The 10,966-nt window shown below is 40.9% G+C and overlaps 1 protein-coding gene across 1 annotated transcript; it reads left to right on the forward strand.

Moving 5' to 3' along the window:
* Positions 1–814: 814 nt before the first annotated feature.
* TYMS (thymidylate synthetase) lies at positions 815–9,637 on the forward strand. Its single transcript, XM_064655696.1, has 7 exons — positions 815–1,222; positions 1,799–1,872; positions 3,087–3,261; positions 5,440–5,541; positions 6,565–6,740; positions 8,204–8,275; positions 9,113–9,637. The coding sequence occupies exons 1-7, from the start codon at positions 841–843 to the stop codon at positions 9,248–9,250; spliced, it is 1,119 nt and encodes a 372-aa protein (XP_064511766.1). The 5' UTR covers positions 815–840; the 3' UTR covers positions 9,251–9,637.
* The last annotated feature ends 1,329 nt before the right edge of the window (positions 9,638–10,966 follow it).

The following is a 10,966-nucleotide window of genomic DNA, read 5'->3' on the forward strand; positions in this document are numbered from 1 at the left end:
CTTAAAACTATGCCCTCTTGCCCTAGTTGCCTGAGAGAAGAGGCTGACCCCCACCTTGATACAACCTCTTTTCAGGTACCTGTAGAATGATAAGGTCACTCCTGAGCCTCCTCCAGGCTAAATAACACCAGCTCTCTCAGCTGCTCCTTGTAGGACTTGTGCTTGAGACCCTTCACCAGCTTCATTACCCTTATCTGCACTCACTCCAGCACCTCAATGTCCTTCAGAAGCTCAAGTCAATACTGCTGCAATGTGGAAGACAAGCTGTGCCTGGGGCATGGCACTGCAGGGGCACCATACCAAAGACACAGGAGGCTGGCACCAGGTTGCACCCAAGGCTTTGGTGGTTTGGATATCCCTCCAGCTGGGGGGAATCCAATGCCAAATGTGTGTGGCCTGCCAGGCTCAGCTGAAGGCTTTGGTCTTGTTTAGCTCTGAAACGGAATGCCTGAGGCTGCAGAGAGAGGAAGGCAGATGAAAAATGCCAACAGCACTTTCCAGCACACAATGAGCCCAGAGAGCAGATACTTTGCCACCGGGGCAGCTCTAAGTAAAGTCACAGAATCACAGAATCAATTAGGTTGGAAAAGACCTCTGAGATCATCGAGTGCAACCCATGACCAAACACCACCGTGTCAACTAGACCATGGCACTAAGTGCCGCGTCCAGTCTTCCCTTGCTGCACCACCTCCCCGGGCAGCCCATTCTGATATCTCCTCACCCGTTCTGGGAAGAAATTCTACCTCATGTCCAATCTAAACAAGTTGGTACAGTTTGGAGCGCTGACCCGGGCCAGATGCTCGGGACAGCCCCTCCCTCAGGGGGAACGGGGCCGCGTCCATGGGGGCTGCGGCGCTGAGGAACCGCGGGCGCGCGGAGGGAAGGAGAAAGGGAAGACAAGAAGCAGGATGCAGCGGGGCCGCTCCGCCCCTCGGCGCCGCTAGGCGGGAAAGCCGGGCTTTGGCGGGCTCGGAGGAGCAGCGGCGGGCGGGAGCAGGACCGCCGTGCAGCCGGAGCCCAGCGCGTCCCGCAGGGAGCCTCTCGCCCGACATGCCCGCCGAGGGGGAGCCGCTGAGCGCCCCCGCCGCCGGCCCGGGGCTCGGCGAGTCGCAGTACCTGCAGCAGGTACGGCACATCCTACAGCACGGCCACCGGAGGGAGGATCGCACCGGCACTGGCACCCTCTCCGTGTTCGGCATGCAGGCGCGGTACAGCCTGAGAGGTGGGCACCGCCGGCACCCGCAGCCTCTGTCCCGGCTCCCTGCCCCTGCTCCCTCTCCCTGCCCTTTGCTCCCCGTCTCCGGCCTCCTGCCCCTGTCCCCCGCTCCCTGTCCCCCGCTCCCTGTCCCCCCCCTCCCTGTCCACCGCTCCCTGTCCCCTGCTCCCTGTCCCCTGCTCCCCGTCCCCTGCCCCTGTCCCCTGCTTCCTGGACCCCTACCCCCCTGCCCCTGCTCCCTGTCCTCGGCCCCCTGCCCCTGCTCCCTGTCCTCGGCCCCCTGCCCCTGCTCCCTGTTCCCGGCCCCCTGCCCCTGCTCCCTGGCCCCTGCTCCCTGGCCCCTGCTCCCTGGCCCCGGCCCGCCGGGGTGGGTGTTGGGAGGTGTCACACGCCATCTTGTACCCCGGGACTGACCCGCTCCCGCCCGCCGAGAGATCTGAGTACGAGAATTACACATCCTCCCCCAACTCCTTGCTGCATATCCAAACCTCTGAATATCAAATGGTGGCGTTGAGCAAAGCCTAAGTCTGTTCACCTTTCGCGAATGGCTGTCTCCTCTGACACTCTAAAACTCTCTTCCAGATCAGTTTCCACTGCTAACAACGAAGAGGGTGTTCTGGAAGGGAGTGCTGGAAGAGCTGCTGTGGTTCATCAAGGTTCGGTGTTTGGATGTCTCTGTGCGTGCTGTGCCTGAGAGTGGGATAAATGGAATGAACTAGTGTGGATTAAGGGATTTGGGGTAACTACAGGTGCTTCTCTTCCTATCAGAGAAGTGCAACCACCTAATATTTTGACCACACATGGAAGGCTATTATCTTCAAGACATTCAGCCTTTTAGTGCAGACTGTTGCTAACAGTGCACTTGGAAGAGTTTTTCTTCTATTTCTTTTTAAGGGATATAGTCTGAAATAGTGAGGGCTTTTGCTGATTTGACTATACTCCGGAGTTATAAAGCCTAATACAGTGTCTTTTCTTAGTGTTTGAATAAGAAATAATAATATGAAATAGATAGTAGGCAATTTAGTGATCTGCTTTTTAATATTGAAATAGCTTTTATTGATTTGAACAGAAACAAGCAGTGCAGAACCTCAGGTCAAGTGAGATCGATGTAAACACTAGGCTTTTTAGTAGCAAAAAAATGAGATCTAATAGAGCTGATAGCTGTAGGTAGAATAATAAAATTCAACTATAGATAATACATTACAATGGAAGTGTTCCTTTATATGTTGTGATATTGTGCAGGTATGGGAAAGTCTATCTAACCATTTGCTACATGGCAGGACTCAAATGCACATTCATTTTTTAAAAGCTTTGGGTGGTTTTTTTTCAAATGTAAAAGACTAGACACTCCCCAAACCAGCATAACTTCTGTGTTGAATTTTTGAATGTGCCGATTTGGACATGTTGCAGGATTCAGCAACATTTCTCTGGGTCATTTTCACATTTTTGTCATTTAAACAAAAGGATTTTTAATACCTTAAGCTCATTATAGGTGGCTTGGCAAAGACAGTGCCTTTGTTAGTCTGTTTTCATCCATCTGTAAAGTAACATCTTGTTCTCTGCAAATGTGCTTATGAAATGACATACCACAGTTGACCTTGAGGCCGTGTTGTTTGTGCATTCACAAAGTTAGGAGAATCCTGTGTTAAACAACAGTAGCATGGCTGTTCCTCAAACTTCATCCCAGTATGTTGCTCTCAAGCTGTATTCTGTCCATGTGCAAGAACCTCATCCAGTACATTAATTAGACTGTTCATCCTTTGTAAGTGGAGAAATACTGTAGACTAGAAAAGCTTAATTGCAGCTGTTTCAGTTAATGTCTTCAGTGTTGAAATTAGGAGGCAGAATTCTTACTGTCTGTGTTTTGTAGGGTTCTACAAATGCCAAAGAGCTCTCTGCAAAAGGTGTGAAGATTTGGGATGCTAATGGGTCACGTGAGTTCCTGGATAAGCAGGGTTTCAGCACTAGAGAGGAGGGGGATTTGGGACCAGTGTATGGTTTCCAGTGGAGGCACTTTGGAGCAGAATACAAAGATATGCACACAGGTAATCACGTACAAATACAGTCTTGTTCGCTTAGTGAGACAACTGTGATACATCACTTCCAAAACTCTGAGTTTTGTTAAGGGACTAAGTGTGAACTGATAGCCAGAAAAAATAGTGTTTGAGTTAATTTAGCTTTTTTTTTTTTCTTACTTAATCTAATTATCCTGAAAGATGTAGCTTTGTGTATTGTAGTTTGACATTTGTAGAACTGATGGATCATAAGGAATACACTGTTATTCTTTTATCAGTGACCAGATATGGTCACTGATAGCTGGAAGGATGTGTGCCTGTTGCAGTCCAGAAGCCCAGGCTAGTTCCATTTGATAGCAGTGGAACACAGGCTGCCATCTCCGTGTATCAATGTGGGGTCCCAATTTCTGTGATACTGTTGTTCTGGAAAGAACTGGCAGTACACTACATTCATTGGAGACAGGGGAAGAGAAAGATTTTTCTATTCTGCATCTGGAACAAAGTAGGATGTATCCATAGCTGATGATGCTGTGGACAGAACAGCCGTAACAGGTTATGATGTGATGCAGTATCTGTTGGTATTATTTTCTGTGGAACGGGTTCATTAGACTTACTCTGAAGTGTGTTGCTGGCTCTTTTCTAAGTCACTGAAGGAGAAGATGTAGAAAACATTTTGAGGATTGCCCCTATCTAGTGTGATTTTAAACTTGGATTAATAACATGAGTTAGTTATCTTGGTGGGGTTTTTTGTCAATACAGCCTCAAAATTAGTTACAGATATTAAACTTGGTATTGGCATGTTGATCACTAGTTTTATGCTAACACAAACAGTGCAAATTGTGAACTGACACATCTGAAAACTTAGTGAAAAATTTCAGTGTTCCTGAACTTAGTAGGTCTGAGTCAAAACATAGGGTGGAAAAAATGAACAAGATAAATTCCCATGGGTTTCATTACTAATAGATTTCCTTAAGTTGCATTACTAATGGATAGGTAATTAGCTTCAGGAACTAACATAACCATTTGACAAGGCTTCTGGCACGGTATTGCTGGCAGAAGAATTCCCTGAGCTACTAATTGTGTCACGGAAGGATCACAGAATATTCTGAGTTGGAAGGGACCCACAAGGATCATCGAGTCCAACTCTTAAGTGAATGGCCCATATGGGGATCGTGTATTACTACCTTGCTTGCCAGCTTGGGTCTGCCTGTAGCCTAATTTGATGTTGCTGCAATAAGTTATTAGAAAAAAGTAGTTACTGGTCATGCTGATTGACTGGAATGAGTCAGAACAATGATTAACAACTAATGACTCTTTTACTCTGAAATCCATTCTGATGGTCAGTTAATATCAGTACATTTCTTATATAACTGGAATTGAGCCTAAAATTCAGCCTGAGAATTGGATGAAATTGGGTGAAATGTATTATCCTGTGCTATACATGATTAAAGTTCCCTTCTGGCTTTAAATGCTGTGGAAATTTAGTTTTCATACATGACCTTATGAGTGCTAGATGGTTGTGTTTATTCATGTGTCAAAAACTTTGTACTTTTGAGTATGTAAAGAGTGCTGGTATCCCTCAGTACTGGTCTGGGCATAATTTTATTTTTTTTTAATAAGAAGGAGCACTGTAACATGCAAGTTTAACATCTAGAAAGGTATTTTAATCCAGAAGTGCAATAAATGATTTAGTTTAAATACTGTGAATGACAAGGTGGTAATATGTTGTCCATTCCAGTACAGCTCTTTTCCTATTTAGGTAACAAGTCATCATGAAAGATAAAATACCATTCTTTGTTCAAGTATTTTTTTGTATTGCAAGTTTTGTTTCTTGGGATTTAGCGATTATGCAGACTTCTTAGTTGGTCTTTAAAAATGTGAAGTTATTAAGAATGGAATAAAGTGTTCTAAATAAGAATGGTCCTATTTCAGTGGGTGCTAAAGGTAGTCAAAGCACACAAAAGAGATGGGGGGACATGTCAAAATACCATAATGAAAATTTCACAAGCTTTAGAGCACCCTAAGAAACACCAAGAATAGCCTATATTTAGAGTGTGCCAACTAATTAATATCACTTTCAAAGTTGCAATAAAGTTTTCAGAGGTTGTAATTTCAATGTTACTTTTCAGTGGGATGCGGGCTGGGTGTTAAAAAAATATCATGACTCGAATCTGTCTGGTTTAGATCTTATTTCGTATCTTTCTCCAGATTACTCCAACCAAGGAATTGATCAGTTGCAAAAAGTGATTGAAACGATCAAAACCAATCCAGATGACAGAAGAATCATTATGTGTGCTTGGAATCCAAAAGGTATTGAATAGCAGAGTTTAAATGAATGCAGTTGCACATTACCTTGCTTTATGCTAAATTATGTTCTGTTCCTGTGTCCACAGTCAGTACTATTTGGTGTCCTTATTTACTTTTTATAAAAACTATCAGGAATACAATAAAAATGACCAGGGGTTATAAGTTTGATTCTCTTTCTACCTAAGTCTTATGCTCAGACCTCAAAAATATTGAACCACTTCTTCAGAGTGTTTCTTTCCGTGTTAAACTTAACAAAACCCTTAAAACTAGAGAACAAAAGTATTATTTGTGTTGTAATCATCTCTTTGAACATAGGTTGTCTAGATATCCATTCACTCTGTATGGCTACTTCTAAACAAGAGCCTAGTGCAAGAGAATGTTTAACTTCACCAGTGGTGATCTGTGCTCCAAAAAATCCACTGGTGTATGAAAGGGCTGCAACATGCTGTTACTGTTATTTTTATAAGGTTAAGCATTCTCAGATATCAGAAGATACCTGGTTAAAGTTTTTCCTGCCAAGCTGCAATTATGCTATCTGCACTTTTTAAGTGTGGATAAACACTCAAAAGATCTTTTGTTTTCTGATGTTTTTTAATTGATCATTGTTTTTATATCTGAAGAAGCAGCAAAGGCAGGCACATTGCAATGAGAAGGGGAGTAAGATGAAGCAGTTGGAAGTCGCTTTAGGGTACATGCTTAATTTTACTCTTAATGTCTTCCTTTGGGGAAATCAACTGTCTCACCAAGGTGAGTAGCAGTAAACTGCTGTGCAGCATTATGGCATAAATCTGTTATGTGGAATATCTGTTTATGACTTTCTGGTCATGCAGCCCAGGAGACAGCTTGTCATGACCCAGACTTAATTGCTTGGGCAGCAGGTGCTTATAAACAAGAGAAACCAGCAACAGAATGACAATGCTGTTGGCTCTCTACTGTATCCCATTACATGCTTATTTAGGTTTTGCATCTTTTACATTCATAACACACTAATGCAGCTACTGTTCTTTTCTGTACTGCAATTCCTAGATATTTCTCTGATGGCTTTGCCTCCATGCCATGCTCTTTGCCAATTCTATGTTCTAAATGGTGAATTGTCTTGCCAACTCTATCAGAGGTCTGGAGATATGGGACTAGGAGTGCCTTTCAATATTGCCAGCTACTCACTGCTCACATACATGATTGCCCATGTCACAGGGCTAAAGGTAGGTTATTTTATCATTTTACTTAATCTTGTCTGAGAAATGAAGGACTGAAAGACGGGACTCTTCATGTCATGAAAATGTCCAAGAAAAAATGGAATGAACATACTGTTAGAAATATGTGTGAACACTTGCTGAAATATGTGTAAAAAAGGGCCCTGCGAATTTGATGTGAATTGCCTCTGGTTTATGTGGGCAGTTAGGATCAGAAACGTAAGAATTCTTAAATTAAGGTTAAACAGACAGAAGATCCTCCAGGTCATGACTATGTCAAAACTGGCCTGTTCACTAGTCTGCTTCTTAGAAATCTGAACAGAGCACTTGTCTTTATGGGATAGTAACATACAAGTGGTTAAATTTTGTAGGATGTGTTTATTGGAAGCGAACAGTAGCTCAGAAGTTGCTGTCAAGGTTTTAATTTGGATATTCCGCCCACCTAATCTCCAGCTGTAATTTCAGCTAGGTATTTCTGTGATTTCCTACTGTAGATGATTATGTAGAGTGGTAGTATGTGCTCAAATAGCTCCTGCCCTGACTTCAGAGATATATTTTTTAATTTGACAGAAAAATTAAAAATGCTCAGCAATCTTGTACATGTGAAAACCCCTTTTCTTTAGGGCACGTAAAAGTTATACTAGTAAGGCCATTTGTGCTTGATCCTCCTGCTACCAGCAACATGAAGGAGAACTTAAAATAAGGAAATAGGGAAGAAGAATCAGACTTTACAGCAATTGCAAACAAAGAAATTAGTCCAAGGTACTAGTCCATATTAGTCCAAGGTACTAATCCATATTAGTCCAAGGTAAAGTCCATAAGGCAGCTGTTGTCTCTCAGCCATTTTGTCTCATGGCTTTGGTGGTTTTCAGTGTAATATATCCAGGGGCTTATCTACATTGGTCAGAGGCCAGTAAAATAGCTGATAAAACTTACCTGAGTTAAATTAGATTGCTCAGGGGCTGCAAAATCACAGAACTTTTTCAATCTTGCAAACATATCTGGATTCTTGATAAGTGCTTTGGGGTTTAGACTGTGACTGACACCTCCACTGCTGCAAAGTACAATGTTTAGATGAGGCTAAGGCAGCTGCTCTGAAATGAGCTTTGGCAAGTCATACTTATTAGAAGTAAAGGGTAAAAGCTGGATGTCACTGCCACGTCCGTTTTTATCTTGGTGAGCAGATCAGTAGTGCTCCATTCAATACCAAAGCTATTATCCTAGCAGGATTTCAAAGATAAATTTTTTTGTAAGCTAGTGGAAATTTCAATATGTTTTTCATTAATTATGCAGTAGTCAGGGAAGCTAGTGTCCTTCAAAGTTTTCAAAGGTTGTCTTGGCAATACAATCCAGTACAAAAGCTGCAGTTCCACACTAGATGTAAGGTGCTAGGAATCAATACTGTAAGCATTGTAATGTTTTGCTTTCTTGAAACCTGACTGAAAACCACATGTATTCTTCATTCTTTTCAGCCTGGAGAGTTCATACACACTTTAGGAGATGCTCACATATATCTGAATCATGTGGAACCTCTTAAAGTTCAAGTAAGTACTTACTCTGTATTCTTGTATTGTTTTATCTTCCACAATACTTGTTCGATGCAGAATTATCTTGGTATTATAAATATCCTTTTGCAAATATTAACTTCTGTGGCTTTTCTTCTCATTTCTACCCTAATAATATACTAATAAATGTAGTATTCAAGTCAGGTTGCAAACAGAAATACAATACAAACGTGATTGAAATGCACAATAGTGTACTACTTTGGAACCAAGTTGGAGATCCAGAATCGGTACTCCTACTTTTGGCTAAATCATACCCAAACCTTAGAAAATCATTCTGCCTAATCCAGATAAACAAAAAATAGAATGTCTTTGTAGTATAGCAGAAAATGATAACTTACCAGTTCACAGAGTTAATCAGTATTACTATTTGGCTATGTTTTCTTCAGTAAGTAATTTGTTGCAGTAGGAGAAAATCAGAATTCTGTTTGATTTGACTTAGCTTGGGTTGACTGTCCTCACCATTCATATGGTTCAAAACCATTCAGAGAACTAGTTAATGGTTTGGACCCAAATGGTCCGGTGAGAAACTGCAGCACATTTGATGCATATCTGGGTCAGAGTTTCTAATATAGTTTCCTCTGGAAGGAGTATGATCTGTAACCACCAGAATTGCTTCACCCACTGGAAGTGCTTGCAGTGCATTTGGATGATCAAGGAATTCACTTGAAAATTATACTACTGTCCGTATGAAAATACTAAAGTAGATTCCACCTAACAATATTAAAAGAAGTCTACATAGTATAATCTGAATTGACATTGAGAACACAAAATCTCTCAAGTATTAAGCTTTATACAGTAAGCTTGCTTTTATTTCAGCTTCAGAGGGAGCCAAGACCTTTCCCCAAACTCAGAATTCTTCGTAAGGTTGAAGACATCAGTGACTTTAAGGCAGAAGACTTTCAGATTGAAGATTATAATCCTCATCCACCTATTAAAATGGAAATGGCTGTTTAATGCTGTAAACCAGCATTAAATATTTATGTGGAAATGTACCTAAGCTACTTAGTTTCTCTAAAATGATGGGGTTTTTATATACTTCAAAAGATACCTGCTTTATTATTAAAAAGAAATAGATACGAGCAGACCAGAACTGCTTTCAGTACTAACCTGTAGTTGTACAGAACAGATGATTATGCCTGATGTACTGTGCAGACATTAACTCATCTCTAAGTTGATAGTGAGCTAGTTTTCTGCATGTTTCAGTGGCCACTTAAATTACCATTCAGTTACTGTGAGCACTTGCTTATGTGCTTGATATAAAGAGGATTCCTTCAGGGTTGGAGAATTTGTTAAATATATTCTAAAAAGTATATGTCTAATAAAGCTTTTTTAAAAAAAATTCTGGAACATATGATGCATATTTAATTTTGCTGTGTTTGTTTATGTTTAGTAGTAAAAAAGAGCTGAAAAGCAAAGGATCTTGGAGGGTGAGATCTAGCAAGGAAAAACACTTGAACTTCCCATGGTCTTTATAGATGAACCATCAGGAAGACAAAAGATCTTAACGGAACCTTGCCTGAAATGCAGTGTCTGCGTAACATCTCTGTAGCAGCAATTTATTTTATTCCTCAACCCTACATGAATGATTATTTTGATATAAATCAAACAGAGCTGTAGTTAAACAGAAGTAACCACATAGCATTAGTAATCAGCTGTCTGTCATCACTTAAAACCAGATCCCACAAAAATGTGGACTAATTTTGCAGCCTGAAGCATTAAGAGTTAGAGATCGTAGTATTTGTAGGAATGGAGTTTATTAATTTAATCTTAGAGGAATTCAGCTTTTATCTCTCCTTATCCTTGCAACTTTTGCATTAACTTCAGTTCTTACAAAATTCCTCATCAGGAATTTAATTGTGAATAGATCTATGATTATAATTCAGACATAGCATATTCAATACATATTTGAACACATGGAGAAATGCATAGTAATTTTTTGATTAAATTTTAAAGTCAGCAAACTTGTTAATATTGGAAAAGTGTATGATTTCAGATAATTCTAAGAATTTAATAATCAGTGTGCTTTAATTACATTCATTCAGTTATGTCACATGCTCCTCCTAATAAATTCCATCTCAGCTCTACTAGTCTTATATTTTAAAGTCACCCAGTTCAGATAGTCCAGGTGTCTTCTACATTAATGATACATCCCAGCTGTAGGTTGTCAGCCACTTCTTACCATGTGCATACTTTTGTAAGTTAAAGGTTCTTGAGTGGTTTTACAGTCCTCTAAAGTACAAAAAATCAGTTTAAGTTGCAAATTCACTTAACAGTTCTGCCTACACTTAGCAAGTTAAGTTTCTTTTGCTGGAAACCACTTTATGTAACACTGCAGATAAGGTGGAATCTGCAGGACATTTTAGCAAGTGAGGATGTGAAATAAAATGTTGGCCTCAGGGCTTGACTAGTGGGAATTAGCAGTCTCAGGGAAGTTATCCAGGATAGGAATACCTAGCCAAGAGAAGAATTCAGAATGGGAATAATTTATTTCCTTTCATAAATTACAGAGGAGTTAGGTGTATGGACATACATAGCATGCCCTGACAGACCAATATATATCGCTCTGGAAGAGCTACTACTTTTTAGTGTAAGAATTAACTACAAATTCATTGTTTTCCTGTGTCAGCACAATTTACTGCCAATAGCAGTTATTGAAGTGAAGCTTGTACC

The sequence above is a fragment of the Pseudopipra pipra genome, chromosome 1 (assembly GCF_036250125.1).
Source record: "Pseudopipra pipra isolate bDixPip1 chromosome 1, bDixPip1.hap1, whole genome shotgun sequence".
NCBI classification, from domain to species: Eukaryota; Metazoa; Chordata; class Aves; order Passeriformes; family Pipridae; genus Pseudopipra; species Pseudopipra pipra.